Source organism: Syngnathoides biaculeatus, chromosome 5 (assembly GCF_019802595.1).
Source record: "Syngnathoides biaculeatus isolate LvHL_M chromosome 5, ASM1980259v1, whole genome shotgun sequence".
Lineage (NCBI taxonomy): Eukaryota > Metazoa > Chordata > Actinopteri > Syngnathiformes > Syngnathidae > Syngnathoides > Syngnathoides biaculeatus.
Window position 1 is genome coordinate 1,293,748 of NC_084644.1, and position 25,607 is coordinate 1,319,354.

The following is a 25,607-nucleotide window of genomic DNA, read 5'->3' on the forward strand; positions in this document are numbered from 1 at the left end:
AACATGGATTTCGATGACCGAATATTGCATTTGTGATGTGTTATTGTATTAACAGACCTTACATAATCATCAACTGCGGGGCGGGGAGGTGGGGTGTTTTTTGTTGTTGTTTTTCCTTTGCCGCAAGACGATGGAAGTAGATTAGATTGGGGCAAAATGCATCTTCGTTCTCATCATTTACAACTCCCAAAACCCCAAATACATAACTTTTTGTATTTAGTTCCTTACGATTTCATTAAAAGCATAACATTGTGGCTTTTTCTGTGGAAGTAAATAAGCGCTATCAGGATTTGAATTGAAAATGTAAAGTGATCAATATTTTCAATAGTTGTATTTCAGAGAGTACATCTATCTATCTATCTATCTATCTATCTATCTATCTATCTATCTATCTATCTATCTATCTATCTATCTATCTATCTATCTATCTATCTATCTATCTATCTATCTATCTATCTATCTATTATTATTTTATTTATTTATTTATTTATTTATTTTGGGTTATTTTTTGTGGTATTTGCAGCCGTAAAAGTTGGAGAAGTTCTGCGTTCTTGCGTTCAGAGGCGGGCCCGGTGAAAGGGTTAAACATTTGGAGGAGGGTTTCCGGGAACAGCTCAAAAGTCGTCCTCAGACGTCATCCGGGACTTGTTCGGGCTTCTTTTTTTCTTTTTTTTTTTTTTAACTCTCCACACAAAGGCAAGTAATCAATATTATGTTGCGTTTCTCAATAAAAATGAAAGGCAAAAGGTTTTCCGCGTTGACGTCACGCATTTCGTGACGTGCGGTTGTTTGGGAAAGCAAAACAACGGCGCGGCGTCTTCCTGGCTCACAAACTACACGTCGGATGATATATTCATGTCATAATTGGCAGTTTCGCGTGTTACTGACGTCTGGAGACTCCTGCAAGACTATTTTTGAAGCTTCTGCGTGTTAAAGGCACGCTAAAGCTACGCGTTGTAAATGCAGTACCCTTTATGACCATTGGCGGCAGCAATGTGTAATCTGCTCTTAAAGTCACACCCAGCGCGACTTCCGCCGCCGAAAGAGAAAAATAACGTCGCCTTTTCACCGAAAAAGACACAATTTTTGTTATACATTTCACCATATCGAACTACTCGTTTTACCAAAAGTCTCCTGCTAACAAACTCAGTGTGTTTTTGGTTTTTGTTTGTTTTGGTTTCGCGTGTGACACACCGTAGACTGAAGACGGCGCTGCAACACGTCAGCGCGTATGCCATGTTGGATGGGGCATATCTTCTCTGTAAACATGGAAAAAGATGACACGCTGTGGCGGCCCCTAACGGGACAAGCCGAAAGGAAAAGAAGAAGAAGAAGCTTATCCCTGCAAATAAAAGCCTCCCATTCGTTGTTTTACACAAAGACAGGATGTCGGTGAGCATGACTAAGGAGGGCGGGGTGACGATGCTGACGCTGAGCTCCAACCCCAAAAGTCGCTGGCCCCCCCTGTGCCAAATCTTGGGGGCCCTGTGCTACAGCCCCGCGTGCTGCTCGGTTTCCCGGCACCTGCGGGGCGCCGCGGGGACCTCTCAGTCTGTTCTGGGGGCGCTGCACATCATGGTGGGCTTGCTCAACGTGGGCCTGGGCGTCATCCTCATGTGCAGCGGGCCCGCCTCCAGCTGGGAAATGGATTCGACCGCCTTTCCTCACTGGTCGGGAGCACTGGTGAGACAAAGAAGCGGGGCGGAAGTTGACAAAGTTTCCAATTTACAAAATAAATTCTTTGAGTTCAAAAATGTTTTTATTATGTTTTTCTTACAAGAAACAAGTCATTATTTGTAGCCAAATTGTATTTTCTTCATCTACATCTTCAAGTTGTAGTTAATTTTTTTTTTTTAAAAAAGCCTTCATGAGATGAATACAAATAAAAAATAAATAAATATGGCACCGTGGAAATATTTGTGATGAAAAAGTGCAAAATTTCCCCTTCAATGTTGACCTCCCTTTGTTGTGTTTGTTGTCCGCAGTTCATCCTCTTCGGCGTCGTCTGCATCTTGTCCGAGAGGTTCCCGAGTCCGTGTCTGGTGAGTTCGACTCTTCTCCGTGCCGCTGCCAGACGAGGTTGGACTGGAACCCCCCTCGGACCGCGACGTTCGCAGATATGATATTGCGAAATGGCGGAGGAACAATTAGAAAGATTGCGGCACGCAGTGGAAAGGAGAAGAATGAAGATCAGGGCGTCCGGCGTTGGGAAAAAAAAAACAAAAAACAAAACTGTGGCGAACAAATATGCGCGTTCATCTGATATGACGCGCTGTGGCGACCCCTAACGACACAAGCCCGAAGAAATACATACATACATACATACACATACAGGAAGTCCTCGGGTCAAGACGGTCTCGACATACAACGTTTCGACTTTACAACGCCGGCTCTCCGTCCGCCATTTTGTCTGGCTAACGCTTGTCCGTTTTTGCGCGCCGGGGGTATCTTTGGACTTTTCGCCCTCCTTTTTAGACACGATGGCCGCAAAGAACGAAATCTTTTAGCGATGCTTCTGCAGCCAAAAGAAAATCCATTACCGTGGAAACCAAGCTCAGGATCAGAAAAAGATCAGAGAAAGGAGCGAGACCGACGGATGTCGGTCGAGCGCGGCGGGCGCAATTATCAAAGACAAAGCCCGTTTCCTTCCGTCCCTGTGTCTGGTTTTTGTCTCGCAGTCTTGGTCAACGCCATCTTGAACTTCTTGGGAATCGCCTTCGCGATCGCCGCCATCGTCCTTTACGCCAAGAACGCGGCCAACATACACCTGTGGCCGGGGTGCCGAGAATACGACTACGGTTACGGGTCCAGAAGGCGCGCCACCACCACTCCGAGTCCCCACGCGGAAAAGTATTTGGAGCGCTGCTTGGAGGGGCAAGCCCTGACGCTTGTGAGTGACCCCCCCCCCCTCCCCCCACGCGCTGCAGCGGATGCTCATATTTAAGAAAAAAAAAAAGGATAAAGCTAGAATTTTTTTTTTTTTGGGTGGTGGGGTGAACAACAAAAAAATTTACTCTTGCAAGATAAAAAGTTACACCTCCAAAATCTAAATGTTGTAGCTTTTGGAGAAATCAAATCTTACTTTCAAAATTGTTTTTTTTTTTTTTTTTTTGTAACAACCAATTCAAAAACTTAAAATGTAAAATTCCAAAACAAAAACTGGATTGTTTTTATATAATGTCATATTTCTTAGCTATTTTTCTTAGAAAAAAAAGAAAAATGGAGGGGTTTAAATATATGAGTATAAAGTTTTAATCTTGAAAAAAAAAATCAAAGAGAAAAAGTCATTTGTATGATGGGGAAAAAATTACTATAAAAATTATATTTTAAAAAATCTTGCAAGTTTGAAGTCCAATTTATGAAATAAAAAGTCCTCATTTTAAATGACTTGTATCATATCTGTCGGGTAATAAAAATAGTATTTATAAGTTTTATTTCTCTTGATTTTGGGGGGTGAGAGAAAAATGTAATATTTCCAGAATAAAATTCATTTTAAGAGAAAAAAAAAAAGTATTGAAATAAAAAGTCATGATAACATTTTTTTCTTTTTTCAAAATAAGTCAAATCCAAATAAAAATCAAATTCTAGCATGCTAAAGTAGTACTTTTTCAAAAAGAGCAATATCTATTGTTTCGGTAATAGTAATATCGGGAGGACAAATGGTTTTTCAAATAAAAATTATGTATTTTGGCAGGAAAAAAAGATGTCATGAAAATAAAATATGACTGCAGTAATTCAAAAAGGCGTCACTTGGGAGGATTTTGTTTGTTTATTTGTTTGTTTGCGGACAAAAAGTCCTCAAAGTGTTTTGCCGCCGTCCGTAGATGCTGCTGAGAGGCATCAACGGCGTCGCCATCGCGCTCTCCGTCCTGGAACTCGCCCTGGTCGTCAGCTCCTGCGCGCTCGCCATCAAATTGTTGAACTGCGACGACGGCGACCACCGCCAGCAGGTATCGTGTCGTATCGCCGTCGAGAGCCGTTTGCCGTTGGAAACCGGCCCCGCCTGTATGGAGTTTGCGTGTTCCCCCCCCGTGACTGCGTGGCTTTTCTCCGGGTGGGCACTCCGCTTTCCTCCCGCGTCCCAAAAACATGCAACATTAATTGGACAGTCTAAATTGCCCCGAGGTGTGATTGTGAGTGCGATTGGCTGACAACCAGTTCAGGGTGTACCCTGCTTCCTGCCCGTTGACAGCTGGGACAGGCTCCGGCGCTCCCCGAGACCCTCGTGAGGATAAGCGGCAAAGAAAATTCATGGATGGATGAATTGTAGCCAGTTGAATTTCAGACGGCAAATTGCAGCAACTGTTGAAAATGTGGTCACTTTACATTTGAAATTCAAATCTTGGTGGCACTTATTTACTTCCATAGAAAAATTCACAGTTTTTTTTTCAAGAATAAAAAAGGGTGCTTTGATGAATTTGTAAGTAATTAAAAAAAAAAATTATGTATCTGGGGCGAGGGGAGTTGTAAATGATGAGAATGAAGATGCCTTTTGCCCCAAAAATGTATTCCTCTTCACAAAAAAATTAATATTTTTTAAAAAGGTTTTTTTTAAATCTCTCTGACAAAAGTTTTTTTTTCTTTTTGGTACAAATTTGGAATGCTGTATGATGAAAATATACAAAATTAAGTAATATTTTTCAAGCAGAGGTTTTATCTTTTTGAGCTAAAAACGAGTAAATATCTCAAATATTTTATTTTAAATGTTTTTTTTAGATTTAAAAAAATATGAATCAATTTTTTTTATTTTTTTTATTTCATGTTGAAATATGCAGCATGAACTCCATCTCAAATACAAACTGAGTTCAAAAGCGATGGATTGTTTCTACTGTTTGGTTATGTTTTTCAAAAATTAAATAATACGTCAATTAATTTCGGCCAAAAAGTCATACTAGTGACAAATGTTACACTTTCTTTTCGGTTTATATCTGGATGCTTCTTTGCGGAGAGGCTTTTTTTATGATGACATTTAAGGCTGCAAAAAAAAATACAAGAAATGAATTGAAATAAATAGGTGCAATAATGAAAATGTAATTACATACAAATTGAAATGAATACAAATGGTAAAATAAATGAAGAAATGAATGATAAAGAAAGTATAAATTGTAATTTTTTTTTGAAGGGATAGAATAATTAGAGCCATGTCTTAACAAAGTCATATTTTAAACGAGGGCTTCATTTCTTTTTGAAGAAAAATTTCCAAGGTCATCTTTTGATTCTTTCAATGAAAAATGAATTCCACAATAAAAGTAAGACAAGTATCAAACGTGCAAAGCTTCCATCGGAGCATTTCCTTTATAAAATACATTTTTGTTTTCTTTCTCTTTCCTTTTTTAGGGCCGTCCCAAAGCAGACGGAGAATGCGAGCCGCTCCTGGAGGAAGTCGTGGCCTGAACGCGCCTCCTTCTTCTTCTTCTCCTCCTCCTTGTTCTTCTTCTTCTTCCACTTCTCCAAGTGCACCTTGACACTCTTTCATCTGTGATTCACATGAAATGTATCAAAGTACATCTGATTTGCCGTCGATTGTGGATGCCGAGCGTTTGTGTTGACTTTTGGTAAATGAAAGCTGCTTTTGATTTGTAAATTTTTGGGGCGATGTATGAAAAATGTCATTTTCTTTCTTTTTTTTTTTTTTTTTTTGCTACTTAGTATATTTGTCTCCTGCTCATGAAGACGCGTCGACAATTACATTTCCGAGATCTCAACAATTGGCTGCTATCTTTTTGTCAGCAGTGACCCTCAAACATAATTCATACCATGAGAAGCAAAACAGTTTAAACTGGTTGGCGCATGTGCCTCACAGTTCTGACGACCGGGGTTCAAATCCCGGCCCCACGTGCGTGTTCTCCCCGTGCCTGCGTGGGCACTCCGGTTTCCTTCATCATCCCAAAAATAGGCAACATTAATCAGACACATTAAAAATGGCAAACCATAACGTAAACAACAAAACGCCGCCCACCCCATCGTACCGACGGCTTTGTTTTTCCGGGATCGTTCCGGCAGTTGCGGCTCGGTCCCGATCCGCCTCATCGCGGCTTCTACGCCGGAGTCCACCGGCCTGGACGTTCGCATCTGAATCGGACAAAGTTGTGCGACATTCATTCAACGCGTCGCGCCCGATGATTGATGAGCGCTAGTTAGCGGCAGCGACTGAGCCAACTGGCTGGCTCTGCGGGCGGAAGCGGACGTTGCCAGCAAGCCAGCGTGGACGCACGGCGGCTTACGACAAACCGCAGCTGGGATGCGGCGAGGGATCCCGGTTCGAGTAAGCCTTTCATTGAGTACTTCCACATCCTAATTTGTAAAGCAGAGCCTCCAAATAATGGCACGATAATCATGTTTATTTCATCTTGGAAATGAATGGCAAGTGCTGAGTGGAGAAGAGAAACGTGCTTTTGTCGCGTCCTGGAATGTTTGTTTTCAAAGACGGCGGGCGGGCGGGCGGGCGGTCATGCGGGAAGCTGAACAAATACTAGAAGAATCGGCATATTTCTACTCGATAGCGTTGTTGGCTTTTGGCAGGTGGGCGCCTTCTCTCAGCTCAGCGTTCATTCTCCCGCGACTTCGGATTTCGCGTGGCCCGACGTTCACGGTGAAAAACGACCGCTCCCGTTTGTCTTTGCGAGGCTCGCCTGCCGCTCGTTGACATTTGACCTTTGCCTTCGTGGATTTCATCTTTCAGACGACGTCCGCCGGACGGCCGGTAAGACTTCACGTTTGGACCGCACGGAAGTTGCATGGGAAGGCACCAAGATGTCAAGCGTGAACTCACGTCGGGAGGCGAGTGAAGGGCGGACGACGTCGCTCGGAAGAATTTCCAGGACGTCGACGTCCGGATGGTGACAAGTGTTTTTTTTTTTTTGGGGGGGGGGGGATTTTCCACTTTTTTTTTTTTTACATTTTTTAAATGGGTTAAGTTGTTAGTATTTGGCTTTTCTTCTTAAAAATATCTTGATTCTTTTTTGACATTACACATACATCATATTAATTCAAAATGCAAGTACGTTCTTTTATATATATATATATATATATACACACACACACAAATTTCCATTCAAAAATATTAACTTTCTGGGGGAAAAAAATTCTCAGAAAATATTTTTTCTTAAAAACACAATACGGGAGAAAAAACTCAAAAACATAAGCTTATTTTAATAAACACCGTGTTTGTTATAGTATGATGGTAATATTATTGGAAAAGCTTTCTTTTTATTTTCCTAATACAGGAAATTTGATTCCTTTTATTCCTTACAAAAACATGATATTTTTTTGGGAAATAAAATATTTATCGTACAATAAATATAGGATGACTTTTCTAAAACATAAGCAAGTATTCCCCCCCCCCCAAGATTTCCAAATTTTTCATAAAATTATGGATTTCCCCTGGAAAATATGGCTACTTTTTTTCAAATTGTACGTGTCCTTCAAAGCTTTTTTTGGGAGGGGGGGGGGGTCCAAAAAAGAAATATTTGTGAGGGTTCGCATTGGCAATCCCTTGAACTTCTGCATACTTGCGGCACATTTTAGCGTGTAAATATTTGAGTGCCCGCTGAAAGAGAACAAAGATGATGTTATCTTTCATTTTTTTTTTCTTTTTGACTTTAGCGAAGACCCTCCCACACACACACACACACACACCACACGCACCATTCACCTTTGTTTGACACACTGATTGTGTAAGTGTGGGTGTGTCACATGTGCCCCCCCCCCCCCCCCCCCCCCAGGATGCCATCGACGGGGGCCCGAGAGGCAGCCGTCGCCGTGGCAGCGGCGGCGCCCAATCAGAGGAGTGCGTCGTGTTGCTGCTGCTGGCCTTGCCGGGCCGTCAAGGGCGCCGCCATCGCCGGGGTACCAAAAATCAATTTCCTGTCTTTTGTCTTAATATTACAACTTTAATCCATCCATTCATCCATCCAATTTCTTAGCCGCTTATCCTCACAAAGGAGCCTATCCCAGCTGTCAACGGGCAGGAGCCGGGGCACACCCTGAACTGGTTGCCAGCCAATCGCAGGGCACATTGAGACAGACAACTTTAATATGACAATTTTTACGTTTTTTTACTTAGAAAAAAAATTACACTTTTGAAATGCATGAGCAAACTCATCACACTGCAAATGTCATCTTTTTAATGTCTTTTCAGAAAAAAATATTGATTTAACCTTCTAAATGTTTCTTTTTCATAGAAAAAAATAACTAATCTTTCAATTTTCATTTTCCTTCCTAAAAATGACTTTAATTTTGTACATGTTCCATCGTTTTTCTATTTTTTGTAAATGATAATTGAGATTGTAATGTTACGATTTATTTCTTCCCCAAAATCCAATTTGTAATCTTGGAGCATGCTGCTAGGTTTGACATTTGTTGCAAAATGCACAATTTTGATGCTACTCGTCCATCCACCCATCCATCCATCCAGCCATCCATTTTCTTAGCCGCTTATCCTCACTAACCGATTCCACGCAAATGTTCATTGCAAACCGCTCCAACGTTTGCGTTCCCATTGGCTGGAGCCTCTGACATCATCGGCGGATGTGATCGGGCTCGCTCGGCTCTCTGGGCTACATGCTAATTGCCGTGTTGCTATCACGCCGGTCCGGTTGCAGACCGTTCAGATCCTGGTGGGCGTGGCCAACGCGGGTTTGGGGGCGGGCAGGACGCGGACCCGTCCCGGAGATTTCGCCAGTCTGGGAGCCGCTTACTGGATCGGGGCAGCGGTAACGATTGCAGCAAACGCGGCAAACATCAACAAATGTCATCATTTTCCTCTTTTATTTATTTTATTTTATTTTTTTTTTGCAGTTTGTCACAGCGGGAGTTTTGTCCGTTTTTTCGGGCCTGTGTCCATCCTGCTGCTTTGTAAGTCCAAAAAACAAAAGTATATGAAGCAAAGATACAAACATAACGGTTACCAGTAATAGTAAAGTAATTCTGGCCAAAGTTAAATCCAACTGAACTTTTTTTTTTTGGCACACCACTAGAGGGAGTCCACGTACGACGTCTATTTTGAAAATTGACGTTTGTGTTTGAAAATACTAATTCTTTTCTCCTTTTGTCGGTCGCCAGAAAAGCTTGACGATGACGGCGAACATATTGTGCGCCGTCCTGTCCGTCGTGGCCGTGGTTCTGTACGCCTTGGACCTGGGGGGCCTGTCCGTGGATTTGTTTTGCGCCGACGGCGGCGGGTGGCGCGACAACGGGTGCCGAGATGCGGCCTCGTACGCCGTCGTAAGGACGACTTTTGCCTTCCCTTTTCAGGGGGAAAAAAAAAATTCGAATGAAAATGAGTTGAAAGTTCTGCTGTGCTGTTTTTGTCGCTTTTCAGAGGCTCACGCGAGCGACGGACGTCACGCTGCTGGTTTTGGCCGTTTTGGTGCTTTGCGTCAGCGTCCTCGCCGCCATCGCAGTCGCCGGCGCCGCGCAGGTGCGTGCGCGAGACGCCGCGACGACAACAATTTCAAAATCTTTTTTTAAAAACAGCTGCAATAATAACAATTACAACCATATTTCTAATGAATAGAAAGTGGAAAATCTTAATGGAAAAAAATTTAAGTAATTTTTAGAAAGATTTTAAAGTACAAGATTGAAGTCATAATCTGCAAAAAAAAAAAAAAAAATCAAAACTAAAAGTAATTGTAATGCAACATTAGATTTGCTTTTTTTAAAGTCACTTTTTGTCGTATAATGAGATTAAATTGTACTTTAAAAGAGAAAAATAGCCGCCATATATTTTTCAAATCCCAAATCAAATTGTTCGATTTTTGAGGTGTTGCATTTGGATTGAAGCATGTTAATGGCTAAAATGAAAATGAAGCTAAACTCAATTCAGATCAGCCATCTTTGTTTTGCTGCTGCAGCGTGATGAGGAGGTTGAAGAATTCCACCCGGGGAAGAAGGTCCTCCTCCTGGACCTGCACCTGGGCCTGGACCAGGACCGTTGTGCTTCAAACCAAAGAATACAAATAAATAATCTTTCCTATTAAATATATAACCGGCTAATGCAGAATTCTACACCGCAAGAAAACTTTGCTTTGTGCTTTCACTGCCTGATTTGACTTTCTGAGTTTATCACCATAATCTCGCAAGATTCTTTTTCTATTCTACTCTATTCGAAGTAAAAAATATATCCCGAGGTGGATGACGTAAATACAGAAATAAACTGTTGCATATTGACGTTTATCAGTTTCCTAATCGTTATGAGACAATAATCCATGTCTGTCGATAGCGGTAAATAAATAATAATCATTCTAGGTAATTTGAGCAAATATGTAGTTTCATAAGTGTGTATCAAATTGGTAGCTCTTTGCATTGATCGAATTATAATTTTATTTTTGTAATCATATAACCACTGGGGCCTCCACTCCCTGAGAAGGGTTGCGTCAGGAAGGGCATCCGGCGTAAAAATTGTGCCAAACATATATATGCGTTCATCTGAGATGACACGCTGTGGCGACCCCGAAAGGGACAAGCCGAAAGAAACACACACACACACACACACACAACACACACACACACACACACACCACACACACACACACACACACACACATAACGTTATTTTCATTTAAACGTGTTTCGAAACCAGCGCGCAGTAATCCAATCCGTTCCACTTTTTAATGTGCAGAAGGCCTCACTCAAGAAGGCTCCAGTCCAGGTTTTATGTGCGTCCTCGCTTGCTTTTGTTTCCTGGCCTCTGTGTGGCCAATCATATATTCATCCCCGCCCACAACTGCTTACGAGCCAATCGCAACTCGCCATTCGGCCCCGCGCCGTCCGAATCCAACTTCCGGGAAGTAACGAGACAAGAGGCAAATTTTCGCGAGAAGAAAAGCAAAATAGAGGTTAGCAGATGTTGTTATTATTGTTATCATGTTATTGTTATGTTGTTTTTACCCCTGGCTTGGTGGATTTTGAGGAGAATTGCCATTCAGCTAACGTGCTAACTCGGTGACTTCAATAACTCGACGTTCGGTCCCCAAACTCGCCACTGTGAGTAGCCGACATAGACATAGAGCAATTCATTTTTACCACTTTTTGTTACATTTTTGTTTGTTGGTAGTGTGCCGTGACTTTTTTCAAATGTCAAGTATGTGCTTTGGCTTCCAAAAAGGTTGGAATTTGCTGCTCTGCTCAGACTACGTGTTGGACAGAATTGCAGCATGTTTACACACAACCACCAGCGCTAGCACTAGCTTGCTAGGCTGCGTAACGTTTTGCTGATGGCTTGCGAGCAGTGTCGCGTTCAAAGTTGAACATGAAACAAGTGCAATTCTCTCGGGTTGTCATCTTCTTGGTGACGGGTGTATTCGTTCGCATTTGAGCGAAATAGATAAATGATTGTTTAAAAAAAAAAAGACGATGCAGCGGTACCAGAATTGCTAGGTGTCCGGTTACGCCATCTTGTGTGTCATGGAGGTCAAAGAACACAGGTGATAGGTGAAGCATGAAGTTTTTTTTCTATCATTAATTCATCCGATTGGTCGAAGGGTGGTGGTGACATCATTAGAAACCTATCCATAGAAGATTAGATCGCAATAGACAGACTTTATTTGTGTTGCAGTCTGATCCATGGATTACGTGTCGTCTTGTCTCTCCCATTGTGCCATGTTTTTTTTTCTTTAATAACTGTATGGATACGTTTCCAATTACGCCATCTTGTGTGTCACCACCCCCCTTAGACCAATCGGATAAATTAACGGTAGAAAAAAACTTCACGCTTCACCGATCAACTGTGTTATTTGACCTCCATGACACTCAAGATGGCGTAATTGGAAACCTATCCATTGGCCGTCAGATATTTACAGTTCCACGTAAAAAAAAAAAAAAACATGTATCGAAGCGGCAAATTATGACACCCAAACCGATCGGCGAAAAAAAAAAAGGTCCGATCCAATCGGGCAGATCAAGTCAGTGTCAATTCTACTTCTCGGCATATTCTGGACACACGGCGAAAGTTTACGACCGAAAACGATCCGGTTGCCTTTCGACATGTCGCTCGCAATGTCGTTCATGACGCACGACGGTCAAAATGGAGGAACTCTTCTTCCTCTGTGGTTGCGCTTTGAACAAATACATCAAGCAGAGTGTTGATGAGATTTATTTCCATACAGTAGAAACAAGCATATTTTGTGCAGTATATGAGGATATCTTGGATTGACATCACTTTGACCTTAAAACATACCCCAAAGACGCATGTCAAAGATTTTCGCAAGGAATCGAGAAACGCAACAACGCCACCCACGACACAAAAGTGACTAAGCAGACGCCTCTTTGAACAAGTGCTGGTGTCGCATAAAGTGCATCATTGGTTTTTTTTTTTTTTTTTTTATTGTTTTCGGAGCTGCGTCGTTCTCAGAAAAAAGAGCGAAATGGGGACCATTCATTAGGAAGAACGGCACAGTGGAAATAAAAAAAATCTACATATTAATTTGACCTAAAAATACTCAGTTTTGAGTTTAAATGGATTGTTGCTTGCGCGCATGTGTGTGTTTTGAACATGTCACAAATATTAGGATATTTGGCCTTTGGGTCAAAGGTCAGGATGAATTTAAAGTCCGTTGTAACGTTTCTGAGTGAGCTCAATTTGACCTTTCCAAACTTTTCAACGCACACGTCCTCAGAAAATAGCCGCCCATCCGTTTTCTGAGCCGCTTATCCTCACGAGGGTCGCGGGAGCGCCGGAGCCGATCCCGGCTGTCATCGGGCGGGGTACACCCCGAACTGGTCGCCAGGCAATCGCACGGCACGTAGAGATAGACAACGCGCAATCACACCGACGGGGCAATTTCGAGTCTGCGATGAATTTGTGTTTTTGGAAACGGGGATGCAGAGACACGGGGAAAACGGGCTAACTCCACAGGTCGTCTCCCTTTTCCGAATCTTGAGACGTAAGGCGCGTCTCTTTTGAACGAAGTATGAAATGACATGGGACGGGTTTCGTGTTTCATTTTACCAGTTAAATGCTATATTATGATGTGTATTTTAAATACGAATGCGATCAAATTGTCATTGGCCTTTGTAACAAGAGGGGAAAAAAAAGCTCCCGAGTCTGTGCGCTCCCAAACGACTCGAAAAAGGCAATCACACATCAGCGACATCAAGGACGGGGGTGGGAGTGCCGGGTCGCCAAGTCACGGTCGCCTCACAGGAGGAGCCCCAACGCCAGCAGTAGGCAGAGCGATGGCGCCGTCGGCCCCGCGGCCCGGGACCACACGTGGTTGAGGGTCCCGTTGAGCCACAGGCAGGACGCGCCGGGGGCGGCCTCGCAGCACTCCAGGTGGCAGGGAGGCGGCGTGGCGGCCCGGCACGGCGTCTGCGCCGAGCAGTTGGCGGCGCAGCCCGCCGTCCACTGTGTGGCGGAGCCCACCGTTTCTTTCCTCAGCTGGCGGGAAGAGAGCGCAGGGTCAGGAACGTGGACGGAACGTGAGCTCCTTATCCGTCGCTGAAACGCTAAAACAATTTCATCAAATGAATGCTGGTGTGCGCTTTGGAACTGCGGTCCTTGCCGTTCTTAACATTTGACAACCTGGACAAGCTCATCCAACCAAAGTGAAACTGAGAGTATCTTTTTGCTTCTCCGACAATCTAGCAACAAGCAGCTGTGTCGTCTACTTGGCAGTTCCACTTCTACAACGTTGACGACTGCGTGGTTGGCAAAAGGTGAGTTTCATGTTGTGTAAAGTGCTCGTGCATATATTAGGTTTGCTCGCGTTAGCTTGGGCTCGCGTGTTATTCAGGCTAGTGTGCTAGCTTATATTGATGAGCCTTTTGTGAAAGTGAACATGCAAACTCCCCACAGGTGGGACCGGGACTCGAACCCCGTTAGCCATACATTTATATTTTTTTGCAATTTGCAGGAGGGCTCAGGCCCAATCCCCTGCCAATGGACTCTTCCGACCTGTCAAACACTCAACACAATAATAGCCAATCAGATAGCCGCATTGTCTTGACGCGCCCCTGCCGCCATCTTGTCCCACAAACAATGCTGGTTGTCAGTAGCGTGCGCTTGGAAAAGTTCACCTTACGAAAAAAATGGTGCTCGGATGCGCTTGGGGAACGTGCAATTCTGATGAAAGATATCCCGCTAGGTTGATTCATTTGCCAAAGCCTAAAACACAGTTGACGAAGTGTCTACGATGGATAAAGGCTTGGGGAAGAGCGCACGTACAACGTACAAATGTGAACAATATCAACAAACACAAGGCTGTATGTTCCAAGGTAAGTGAGGGAGAAGTATCTGCTCTGAGTTTGACTGAACAACTTTGACTTTGTGACCTGCCGAATGAAGTGTGTCATGTTTTATGCCGAAGAGTCGGGTTAACGATGCGTAAATGCGCCACGTCGTGCAAGAGAAATGTCTTTATGCCTATTTGCACCACATCGGACTTTGAAGACAGGGCACTGGCTTCCATTACGTGCCAAGTCAAAGTTTTTTCATCTGGTGACTACGGTACTGACTGAGTTCATCACAGTTGTTTAACTCCACTTGTAGAAAATCGAACCTAACTCACTTCTAAAGACTCCAATGATATTATTCGTGATCTTTCCAAGTAAAAAGTACTCACCCTGCTTTACATGCGCAGTACGATTCCACAATTTTATCCTGTTGGATTTCAATATGACTTTGGGAAGCGTCAAACTTTTTTGCATCGATCGCCGACGTTTTGCTGTAACTCTGACATTGAGTCCCGCTCTGTCCAAAATCTTAATTCCGTATACATATCCCTGCGTGAAATAGTTGAAACCTCTGTGTCGAACTCTCTCGGACAAGTCTGACCCATTTGGCAAAAAACATAGCCCAATATTATCTGGAATGCGCGATAGAGGGTCGACTTCAAACATGTTCTGTTCAATCGCCGTTTTGAAAGCTTGCGGGACGTGGCTAAGGGGGCGGCGCTTAAGATCGCCATCGGAAAGGTCCGTTGCGGGTCTTGGGTTGACTGTATCGGCCAGGGACAGGAAACGGGGAACACGGCGCAGCTCAGCTTCTGACTTGCGGAGGTCACGGCTCGCCGTCGGCTTTTGGCGGTACGTTCAGCTTGGTCCGTTTCCACTTGAGCTCAAAATTTGAATGGCTATAGATGGTAAAATATTTGGTCGAACTGAATGACCCATTGAAATTGTTACTACGACACCACACAACTCCATCGGTGATTTCCTAACAAGAAGTCAAACTGCTGATGTTGTGCTTTCCTCACATGCGTTTAAGCTATTATGTGCTACTAATTATTGTTTTTTGTTTTAACTGTGATTCTATTGCGGACTTAAGTGTTGTGTTGTGTTGTGTTGTGGTCCTGACCTCACAGTGCGCCTGCGTGGAGGCGCACGTCTGCAGCGCGTCGCCGAAGCCGGCGTAGCAGGTGGCACCGCTGCACGTCCCTTGCCGGCATTTGTTTCCCTGAGAGAGCGACAGCGGAGGACAAAAATAACGTTCGGCCCGCAAACAGCCGGCCGCGTTTTTCCCACTGTGCGGACCCGTATCCACCGCCAGTGTAACATTTTGCTGAGTCTAAACCGGAGTTGCAAATTCTGCAAAAATTGTAGTTGTTGAGCCTGTCGCGTATTTACGAGCACAAATCCAAATGCGCGTGCTCACCGGCAACTTTGGTGTTGTTGAAAGTCAGCAGCAACAAGAAGAGTTTGCAGCTGCAATGTCGTCACCAGACAAGTCAAACAGTTAGCGTGAGCGTACCAATTTCTATGGTGCAACGATTACGCCACAACTGGTTTGATAATCCGTTAAAGGAATTCAAACACTCTGAGGCCTGCTAACTCAGTCACTGATTCGACGGGCGCGTACGTGACTGCGCGCCATCGCACTCGCAAACCTGGACAGTTGTGCGCGAAAAATAACGCGCGTGAATTTTGTTACGAATTAGAAATACATAAATATTGAAAGACGTCACTTATTTTGTGTAGTCCTGGCCAATGTTCTCTGTAAGCTGCGCCACTGCGCAAATGCGCACTTGTCGGACACTCTCAGCGCGCATGAAAACCGATCCAGCGCAGTGAACCACAGCCTGACGTTTTGTTTTATTTTTTTCTTAACACGGAAGCTGCTGCTCAGCCTACTTCTGCTTCCTAGTTTACCCGACACCGCTCCCCTCCGCTCTTAAAGGGGTACACTCGTAATTACAAACAGAACACACACCCGCAACTTTATATCTGCGGGCATGACTGGTGGACCAGACCTGTACATTTTTCAAATGTGAGTGACTGGCTAACTTTAGCCTCTCCATAGTCGATATTCTTAGTTCTGTCATCCTGTCCTGAAGCAGAATGATTAGCTTTGTTTTTCTTTTCAAAATAAGACGTGTCTTTTACTGCGTCGATAAATACTTTTTTCCAGATTTTATCACGGACATTACAAGCAAGGCAGTGGCTGAATTATAATCATTTGATCTTTGTGCTTTTTCTCCACTGTCAATTTGAGCTAATTTGGAGCAAACGGATGGACATCAAATAAGATCATGGACAGATTTCACGGCGTTTTCTCCCGTTTCCTGCGCTGCAATTTTGAAGCGGTACTCGATTGCGCTTACGTTGTTTGCGGTAGCTTTCCGGGTGGGGGCCACGGTCGGGGCTGCGGTGACGGCGGCTGTTGTGCTCGGAGCAACTGTTTGGCAGAAATAATGAGACACTGTCATAAAACAATAACTTTGACAATTAGCTGGATAGAAAGTGGACAGAAGTATTTTTTTTTTTTTTTTTTGACTGCCAATTGAAAACCAAACGGACAAGTGCAGGGCTGTAAACTCGGTAGAGGTATGCAAGTCAATATGTGCCACCAGGATTTGAATTTGAAAAGCAAAGTCATCACATTTTCAATTGTTGTATTTCGGTCTAACTTTTCAATGTTAACAATTCAACCGGCTGCAATTTGCTGTGTGAAATTCACCGTCTGTGGCACCAGGCAGGGTTACTTCAGGTCAGAAGCAAACAGCCAGCCAATCCCGTTACGCTTTCTTAGCACGTGACGTCACCTGACTAAGAAAGCGTAACTGCGATTGGCTGGCTGTTTGGTTCTGACCTGAAGTAACCCTGCCTGGTGGCACAGACAGCGAATTGGAGCAACCATTTCAAATTCAAATCCTGGTGGCACTTATTTACTTCCATAATCCGACGGTACTGTGTTACTTTTCTACTTTCCTATTTAGTTACTGGTACGAGCCACTGAGTGCAACTCTCGTGGCTGTGATACGTCGCACAAGGCTCATTTCATTGACGCTCCGGTAAGAAAACAAGTTCCGTGTGGGCTACCCGTGGACGTGCTCATCATCGCCAGGGACGCAAAGACGTCGGCGAGGCAGCCGGTGCTGTTGCAGCAGCCCGCGGCGCAGTCGGCGTCAGAGGCGTTGGCGCAGCCGCCGTCGCAGCGGGCGCTGCAGTTCGCCGCGTAGTAGTACATGTCCATCTTCCACAGCTAGCACGTTATCCCCGGCGGGAAACTGAATTAGGATTTGCGGTTCGGCACGGAAATGGGGGGTGTCGGTGCGCGGCGGGGTGGGCCTACCTGACACCATTCGCCGCCGGCGCAAAGGGTGGCGTTGCGACTGGCGTACATGGCGTTGCATTCTGAGCTGTTACATGAGAATACCGGACAGGAGATCTGCATCTGGGCGACACATTTCAAAAAGCTGACGATTGGAGGGGGAAAAAAGACATCTATGGATGGACGGAGTGGATATCAAAAGTCTGCACACCCCTCTCCAAATGCAACCTATTAAAATACCGCAGGCGGCAAGATTGACGATCCTTTTGGGACGTTCCGGTCGGCTTTTCGCGGCGGTTGGTTTTCTTTCTGACTGAAGTTTAAAGCACAAAACTTTGTGCTAACACTAAGTGCTAATTCCCAACACCTCGACGAAGGCCTGAGAAAGGCCCAGCGAAAGAAAGCCGGCTGGGTGAAATCAGCTCTCTGCGTCTTTTTCATCACTTTCAACTTTTATTTTTTTGCGCAACGTGAAATGTTTTGTACTTCCTAGCTACCATGTAGTCTTGTATTTTTGGCATCCAGTCATTCACTTTGCAGGGTTTTAACGCTTTGCGCCTCAAACGGGCTAGTTAATGCATTTTTTTAGGTAGGTAGCTCTTAATTTGAATTGAAACCCCACGTCTGGAGTTTATTCCGTTGCTTGTCATCCAACGTTGAAGCCCGCTAGAACCGCACAACATCCTTGGTCAAGGTGGAGGGAAGTAGGAGCAGTTCCGAGTTGAACAAAACCTTCAGGCATTCTGCTAGAATGCAGCGAAACATCAGCAAACGCTCACAACAACAACTGGACTTTATTTTTAATTGGGGCACTTAATAATTGTCAGTTGTGATTTTGAATGCAACTTTTCAATTTTGAGCAAACGGTCGCCGCGCACAGTGAGAAAGAAATGTTTGCTTTTGCAGCCACGTTAGCTCGCTTGGTTATTTTTACTTTAACTCTTTTTTTTTTTTTTTTTTTAAACAATTCTGTTGTACAGGTTATGGGTCACATTAATGCTGGTAACAATAACAAAAATAATATAGATAAGATAAAAATCATTTTACTTTTTTTTTAACTCACAAAAACGTGTCAGGGGTGTGTAGACTTTTGACATCCGCGCTTGTTATTGTCAGATTGGAGTTGGACTTGCCATGTTCATTGCGCTTGTTGTCATACCGGACACGCCTCCTCCTGTGTGCGTGGACATCATCGTGGAGTGGTCGGCGCCGGCGTTCGGACTCGCGGACGTGGCCGTGGCTGCGGAGACGTCAAATTGTTTACGTGAAAAAAACAAAACCTCATCATAAACCCATGAAATGAAGCCCACCGGAAGACGAAAATTTTTTTTTTTTTTTTTTTTTTTAATAAACATTGCTAAGCAATTTGAAAGATATGAAAGCAAACGTACCGAAGGACTCGGACGGTTCGGCGGTGGCCATCGTCGTGGTCATCTGGGTGGTCCCGGAACCGCCCGTGGACGCGGCGGAGGAGGCAGAGGTGGATCCTGCGTGAGGAGAAAAAAAAAGAGAGGAGGAGGAGGCCCTGTAGCTCAGTGGTTTAGAGCACTGGTTTGGTAAACCAGGGGTTGTGGGTTCGTATCCCACTGGGGCCTCCATTCCCTGAGAAGGGTTGCGTCAGGAAGGGCATCCGGCGTAAAATTGTGCCAAACATGTATATGCGTTCATCTGAGATGGCACGCTGTGGCGACCCCGAAAGGGACAAGCCGAAAGAAACTTGCTAGAAGAAGAAGAAGAAGGAGGAGGAGGGCTTTTTCTTCCAGAGAGAGGACAAGAAAAGAATTTCCTGGCGAAACGAGTTTTTTGAATAATTTTTGAATTGACTTTTCTGACTGACCTTTTTTGTGGAAATATTCCGACTTCATATCAAACCAATTTTTCTCCTGAAATATCACAACTACCCCTGCAACATTGCCACTTTTATACTTTTCAAGACTTTCATCTTGATTTTTTTTTTTCTGGATAAAGCATGACTTTTTCTTTTCAAAACATTTTTTTTTTTAAAAATGAAGAGATTTTAAAATATTTTCTTCATGCTATTGTCTTCAATTTTCTTCAATAAATACTACTTTGGTGCGTCACTGATGGTGTAGCGGTACACACGGCTGCCTTTGGCGCCGGCAGCGTGGGATCGATTCCCTCTCAGTGATGGTGTCGATATCTGGCCTGCGACTGACTGGCGACCAGTTCAGGGTGTAGTCCGCCTTCCGCCCGAAGCTAGCTCGGATAGGCTTCAGCTTTCAGAATAAGCGGCTTGCATAATGACATGACAAATACTGCTTATGAAGATCATGAAAATTACATAACCTTGTTTAAATGTATTTTTTCTTTGGGGGGGGGGGCATAAACATGACACCACCCCCCCCCCCCATAAATTTTGTCTTGGATGAAATGAAACCTTCATCTTGGGGGAAAGTAAGATATTTCCTGATGTATTTTGCAAAGATTTTTCCCCCCGACGCAGGTTGTAGGTACACCCACGAGGGGGCTCCGGTCGTAGAGGGACCCAGATGCCCTCGTATGGCCGTCGTCAGGGTCCGGTTTGCACTGCTTGACGGCACGTAAGCCAAATCGGGTTCCAGCGAGGGTCGGACTCCGTCGAGGCAAGGCTGGCTTTTGTCACCGATTTTGTTCAGCAGCTTCACGGGCTCTCGTTCGGTGGCCTCAGCATTGCGGCTCTGCTTTTTGCACACGATGCGGTTCTCATGACTTGGTCAAACTGTGATCTCCGACTTTCGCTGGAGCGGTTCGCAGCAATGTTTGGAGTGGATTGGATGAAAGTCAGCACCTTCGAATCTGAGAGTAAGTCGGAGGAGTCTGACGTGCAAGTACTGTATCCCGGGACCTTATTCATGAGTGTGGGAAGAATAGAACAGGATCTCGACAGGCGGATCCGCAATGAAGGGACTCTCTCGGCTCGTCACGGTGAAGGAGGAGCCGAGGCGATTGGCTAAGCCCTCGATTTACGTTCCTCCCCTCAGCCACGGTCACGAGCTCTGGGTCGTGACCAAAAGAAGAGAATTGCAGATACGAGTGGCCAAAATGAGTTTTTTCTGGAGGGTATCCGGGCCCTCCCTCAGCTGCTCCTCTGCATCGAGAGTAGCCAGATGAGATGATTCGGCCATCTTGTTAGGAGGACTCCCTGGTGAGGTTTTCCGGAGGCGCCGGAGGGACTTGTTTTTCAGCTGGCCTAGGAAGGCGTCAGGATTCCTCCCGGACGAGCTGGACCAAGTGGCTGGGGAGAGGGAAGTCTGAGCTTGCCTGATTTAGCTGCCGTCCCCGTGACCCCATAATGGATAGAAGAAAATTGAAAGATGGAAGGAACAACATGAACCTGCAAACCAAAACATACTGGTGGATGTGGACGCCTCGGTGGTAGACGACATCGTCGGGATTGTCTTCATGGCTCCGGAGTTGCTGTTTGGACTCCAGGTTGTGCTAAACATGGCCGTGGAGGAGGAGGAGGAAGCAGAGACGGTTCCTGTATAGGGAATACGGGCTGAGCTGGCAGAAGTTGTTTGTGTAGAACCGGCAGCGTTGTTCCCAGTGGACGGCGGCTGCGCGGTGCCACTTCTCGCGGCCGTGATAGCGGCCGCAGGCGAGCCGCCGCTGGACGACAACCGCGGCGTCGTGCTCGCCGTTGTAGGTAAAGAAGTTGCAGGCAAGTCGCCGCTGGAGGACGACCACGCCACGGGGCTTGTTCCTGTGGATAAAGGTGCGCCTGTGGCAGTGGCGGCAGGAGAGCTACCGGCGCTGGTGCCGGAAGACGACCACCGCACGGGGCCGGTTGGCGTGGATAAAGAGGCGGCTGTGGCGGTGGGCATAGTTGAGCTGCCGCTACCGGAAGACGACCACGGCACGGTGGACAAAGGTGCACCTGTGGCGGTGGGCGGGGTTGAGCCACCGTTGCCGGAGGACGACCAGGGCACGGGGCCGGTTGCCGGGGACAAAGGTGCGCCTGTGGCGGTGGGCGGGGTTGAGCCACCGTTGCCGGAGGACGACCAGGGCACGGGGCCGGTTGCCGGGGACAAAGGTGCGCCTGTGGCGGTGGCCGGGGTTGAGCTGCCGCCGCCGTTGCCGGAGGACGACCAGGGCACGGGGCCGGTTGCCGGGGACAAAGGTGCGCCTGTGGGGGTGGCCGGGGTTGAGCTGCCGCCGCCGTTGCCGGAGGACGACCAGGGCACGGGGCCGGTTGCCGGGGACAAAGGTGCGCCTGTGGCGGTGGCCGGGGTTGAGCTGCCGCCGCCGTTGCCGGAGGACGACCACAGCATGGGGCTGCTTTCTGTAGATTGTGCGCCTGCGGTGGCGGCCGTGTTGACTGCTGTGGATAAAGGCGCGCTTGTGGCAGGTGGCGGGGAGGCGGTCAGAGGTGCTTCTGTGGAAGGCGAGGCGGCGGGGGTCATGGCTGTACCTATGGAAGAGGAGGCGGACGCCCCGGTGGCAGGGAGAGACGAAGGGGGCACGGTGGTGGCGGCGCCGGATACGGTGACGAGAAGTAGACTGAAAAAGAGGCGTGTTGACATGATGCCTGGGAAAACACAAAACAAAAACACAACGAATTACATTACACCATTAGTAGAGGTTTTATTGCTAAAAAGATGTATTTATTTCTTTGGGCTTGTCCCGTTAGGGGTCGCCACCGCCTGTCTTGATCTGTCTGATAAACGCTCATATTTGCTTGGCACAGTTTTTACGCCGGACCCCCTTCCTGACACGACCCCTCTGCTTAATCCGAAAAACATACTGTATATTGTATAGTATTGTCGTAAGTCACGTAAAATAAAAATCGGACCTCAATGGATGTTTCAAAAGAGACGGCAATAAAAGATGAAAACGCAAACGCGTTAATCTGACTTGAAGTTCACTGGCAGCGTACGACGCTGCTATCGTCACTTTTGGTTCACGGGTCAAAGCAAGAAATGCGCTCGTATCTTGAAACACTCGCGGGTTGCCTCACACGACTCCCAAGTCGCCTCTGGGTGCTAATCACGAGGTTTCGGGAACGAGCCCTACCCTGACGCGAGTTGCGCCAAACGCAAAATAAAGACGAAAATATGGTCCCATTATTACTCTTGGTATAGAGCTCGTGCGCGTACGTCACCATTTTCACGGCGCCGTATTGCCGGTCAAACAGAGCAGCTCATAATCGTGGAGGACATTGAACCGGAGGAGAATATTTACAGTACCCGAGGCCAGTTGGTTGTCACAACAGATGAGACCGATATTCAAAGAGATCCTTCTGTAGAATAGCAGCTGAAAAGGTCGACGGATTTCGGCAATTCAACGCGATGCACACACGCCTGTGTAGCGATCGCTTCATTTCTCGTAGGAATTATTCTTCTCAATCTCAAATGACCAAGAAGTATTTATAATGCCAAGTTGGCTCATTTAAGAACAATGCGTATTTAAAAAAACAAAAAACAAACAAAAACTGCCGCAGAGGTTTACGGAGGTTAAGTGTGGCCGCAATCGCTTCCGTGTACGTTCCATAGAGACGACTCCGTCCTCTTTTGATTGTTTTTTTTTTTTTTTTTCCAACCATACTTAATGAATGCGAGTTTGTGTAAAAGCAGGGGTCATTTATTGAAATATTGGCATTTGTATTGAATACCAGCTGAAAAGATCGATGGATTCCGGCAAAGGTTAACGTGTGGGCGAACGCGCTTCCGCGTTCACGAGCCGTCAAAACCGTCGCTATGTGGGATTTAATCCTGATGAGAACAGATCCAGCAGCAAAGTATTCGCATGCGTCCAGACTTTGATACGCTTTCAAACTTTTCCGTGTAATTCTCGACGAGTTACTCACCAGATCCACGTGTAGATCCAGTTGTCCAAGACAAGCGGAAGCGAATTAACAGTCCACTTTCTTATCGGCGAAAACATCGATTTCGCCACTTAATACGGGTCCTCCATGGCGCGTTTATCACATTTCTCCACGTACCGTCGTTTATTTTCACCTTCTAAATGTCTGACGGTATCGGACAAGACTCTGGGCCTCGTGCTACAAGACGTTGTCGTCTCCAACCGACTTAGTAAGCTTTGCTAGACCGGCAATATGCCGAGGTAAACGAAAGTCACGTGATTTTATGACGTAGGTGCACCAGCTCCACACTGGCCTCATTTCAAAGTTACAAAACAAAAAATTGAGCAAACGACACCTCGCGTCTGAAAAATGTTGTAAGTCAGGTTGTACGTGGAGGCAGAGTTGTACCCAGTCCAAGTACAAACGTGAAAGGATCTCGTCCCCCACCCGATTGGTAAAATCGCGGTTCTATTCATCTGATAAAGCAAATTGATAGAAGGGAAGGCCGACTGTCGGTTGCCGGTAAAACGAGGAAACCTGATACCTGTGCGCATTTTGGAAATGGTCGAGGCCATTGTCAGTGTGGTCCAAAAGCAGCCTGGAATGACAGAAAGCAAAATAAACACCACGCGGCGTTTTGACGGCGCAGCAAAAGACTTTTGGGGGGCAACGCAAACGCTCGGCTCAATCGGGCGCGGTTCTTTCACCGAAGACGCGACGCCATCTGCGCAAATATCCGCCCGCCGAGCGCTTTGTCACCCTGTCCCTTTACAATCGCAGCGATTGTTTTGGCGAATGTGATCTCATAATTGTTTGCTTCGTGGCCATTTCCAACGCGCTCCCTTTTGTTGTTCTCTATGGCCACGACCTTTTTGGGGCCAATTTGTCTTCTCGCATTACCCGGACGCTGAGAAGCAAAGGGCGGGGATTTCGTGGAGCGCACGAGACAATTAAAATGTTTTTGTTCTGGGCCGGGTCCCGCCGGGACATTCGCTGGGGAGCGACCCCCCCCCCCCACGACCAGCTCGGCCTCCTCTGGGTCGCGCGCCCTGGAAACGCAACCCTGGAAACGAAAACTTTCGTGCGGGAACATGATGATGACGACGTCCGACTCTTAACAGGGTCGTGAGGGGAATGCGTTGCCGTAGTAACCAGAGGACGAGGTTAAATTGCGGGGTTAGCAAAAAAATTAAAAATAATGCAACGGAAGGGGAAAATTAACAGAACACAAAAGAGAGTGAGAAGAAGCGTTACGAACAACAACAACAAAAACCAAAAGTAATTTATAATGTATTACAAAAAAAATGAATCTGAAGCAGTACTAAAATTTGTAAAATTCAATTCATTCATTTCATTCACAACCAATCATAATCAAAATCCTACAATTAGGATAAGGAATTATTGCATATTATCATATCATCAGATGTCCTCATAGCAAGCCTTTTACAGATTCTACGTAGTACTAAATATTTAGAAATCTTTCTAATAATTAATAAAAAGAATAGAATATGCAACATCACATTTTAATAATTTTCAAAACAACCAAAGCTGTGACAAAGTAGTGCTTAACATAAAAAAATCCTACACCACAAAAAAAAAATAAAAATAAAGTCAAATAAACCAAATATTGAAAAAAAAAAAAAACGCCAGCGCCTGAGTCCACAGATTCATTTTATGTCTTGTAAAATAGATACTATATTTTTCCACTGTTAATATTATAATATCTGCACTGATCTGTGCATTAAGTAATGTATTACAAAAAAGTGGAATATCAAGCAGTACTAAAATTTGTAAAAATTCAATGTTCATCTCATTCACAACCAATCATAATCAGAAATTAGAAATCTTTCTAATAGTTAAGAAAAAGAATAGGATATGCAACATCACATTTTAATAAGTTTTAAAACAACCAAAGCTGTGCCAAAGTGCTTTGACATGAAAAATCCTGCACCACAAAAAACAATAAAAATAAAAAAGTCAAATAAACCAAATATTGGGGGGAAAAAAAACGCCAGCACCCGAGTCCACAGATGAATTTGATGTCTCGTAAAATAGATACTATATTTTGCAACTGCTAATATTATAATAAACGCATTCATCTGTGCATTAAGTAATCTGAAAGTCGGTGGCAGGGGAAAAAAAAATGCGGACGACGTTCGCGATCAATTTCCACTTGCGATTTAAATTGAGTTTAGCAAGTTAGTTTGAAAACGCCTCACATTTGTCGTCAACGTGACAAACGTGTCGCAATTCCGTCGACAAAAGAAAAAAACCAAAAAGATTTGAACGTGGTTGCGCTCACCTGGCCGCCGTCAG

General features: G+C 45.3%; 3 protein-coding genes across 6 annotated transcripts; 2 read left to right on the forward strand and 1 right to left on the reverse strand.

Annotated features, from left to right (window-relative positions):
* Positions 1 to 547: 547 nt before the first annotated feature.
* LOC133500539 (uncharacterized) lies at positions 548 to 5,699 on the forward strand. Of its 2 annotated transcripts, none has more exons than XM_061819329.1 (6): positions 548 to 696; positions 1,386 to 1,683; positions 1,986 to 2,042; positions 2,678 to 2,890; positions 3,825 to 3,950; positions 5,338 to 5,699. In XM_061819329.1, the coding sequence occupies exons 2-6, from the start codon at positions 1,387 to 1,389 to the stop codon at positions 5,392 to 5,394; spliced, it is 750 nt and encodes a 249-aa protein (XP_061675313.1). In that variant the 5' UTR covers positions 548 to 696; position 1,386; the 3' UTR covers positions 5,395 to 5,699. The 2 variants fall into 2 exon arrangements, with proteins under 2 accessions (XP_061675313.1, XP_061675314.1); XM_061819330.1 differs by having other exon boundaries at positions 572 to 700.
* A 273-nt stretch (positions 5,700 to 5,972) lies between these two features.
* Positions 5,973 to 10,125, forward strand: ms4a17a.17 (membrane-spanning 4-domains, subfamily A, member 17A.17). Of its 3 annotated transcripts, XM_061819326.1 has the most exons (9): positions 5,973 to 6,265; positions 6,523 to 6,592; positions 6,683 to 6,839; positions 7,725 to 7,848; positions 8,604 to 8,714; positions 8,800 to 8,856; positions 9,064 to 9,225; positions 9,323 to 9,421; positions 9,855 to 10,125. In XM_061819326.1, exons 1-9 carry the CDS (start codon positions 6,242 to 6,244, stop codon positions 9,978 to 9,980), a joined length of 930 nt encoding a protein of 309 aa, XP_061675310.1. In that variant the 5' UTR covers positions 5,973 to 6,241; the 3' UTR covers positions 9,981 to 10,125. The 3 variants fall into 3 exon arrangements, with proteins under 3 accessions (XP_061675310.1, XP_061675312.1, XP_061675311.1); XM_061819327.1 differs by lacking the exon at positions 6,523 to 6,592 and having other exon boundaries at positions 5,974 to 6,265; XM_061819328.1 differs by lacking the exons at positions 8,604 to 8,714; positions 8,800 to 8,856.
* Positions 10,126 to 12,841: 2,716 nt separating this feature from the next.
* Positions 12,842 to 16,659, reverse strand: LOC133500658 (uncharacterized). The gene is made up of 3 exons (XM_061819648.1): positions 16,539 to 16,659; positions 15,296 to 15,394; positions 12,842 to 13,378 (listed from the first exon to the last, which is right to left on the reverse strand). The coding sequence occupies exons 1-3, from the start codon at positions 16,641 to 16,643 to the stop codon at positions 13,139 to 13,141; spliced, it is 444 nt and encodes a 147-aa protein (XP_061675632.1). The 5' UTR covers positions 16,644 to 16,659; the 3' UTR covers positions 12,842 to 13,138.
* Positions 16,660 to 25,607: the final 8,948 nt, after the last annotated feature.